Source organism: Penaeus monodon, chromosome 30 (genome assembly GCF_015228065.2).
Source record: "Penaeus monodon isolate SGIC_2016 chromosome 30, NSTDA_Pmon_1, whole genome shotgun sequence".
Lineage (NCBI taxonomy): Eukaryota > Metazoa > Arthropoda > Malacostraca > Decapoda > Penaeidae > Penaeus > Penaeus monodon.
Genome location: NC_051415.1, coordinates 31295609 through 31295901, shown reverse-complemented (window position 1 = coordinate 31295901; position 293 = coordinate 31295609). Strand labels below are relative to the sequence as shown.

Genomic DNA, 293 nt, shown 5'->3' with positions numbered 1-293 from the left:
ATTGCCACAACGAAGGTCCACATCATGCTTTTTTTTTTCTTCCTTTTTTACGTTAAACTTCAAAAACACCATGCCATATTAGGTCCGGAATTTCTTTCGGAACGCCACAACAAACGCGAAACCTTCCTTAACATATACATTTACCTCCCGTTGTTCCATTCACCCACTGCCAATCCGCCTCGTCATCGCCGGTCACTTGACTCCAGCCACACAGGTCTGCCTCCTCCAGGTCGCACTGCCTTCCAGACGACCCCACGACCTATAGAAACGATAAGGGATATGAGGAAATATTT

General features: G+C 46.4%; 1 protein-coding gene across 1 annotated transcript in view; it reads right to left on the bottom strand.

Annotated features, from left to right (window-relative positions):
• Positions 1-293, bottom strand: part of LOC119592709 (MAM and LDL-receptor class A domain-containing protein 2-like) — a gene marked incomplete at its 5' end in the record, with an annotated part of 12914 nt that overhangs the window by 2992 nt on the left and 9629 nt on the right. Inside the window, 1 exon segment of the mRNA XM_037941643.1 lies at positions 145-259. Within this exon segment, the coding sequence (XP_037797571.1) occupies positions 145-259 (115 nt within the window).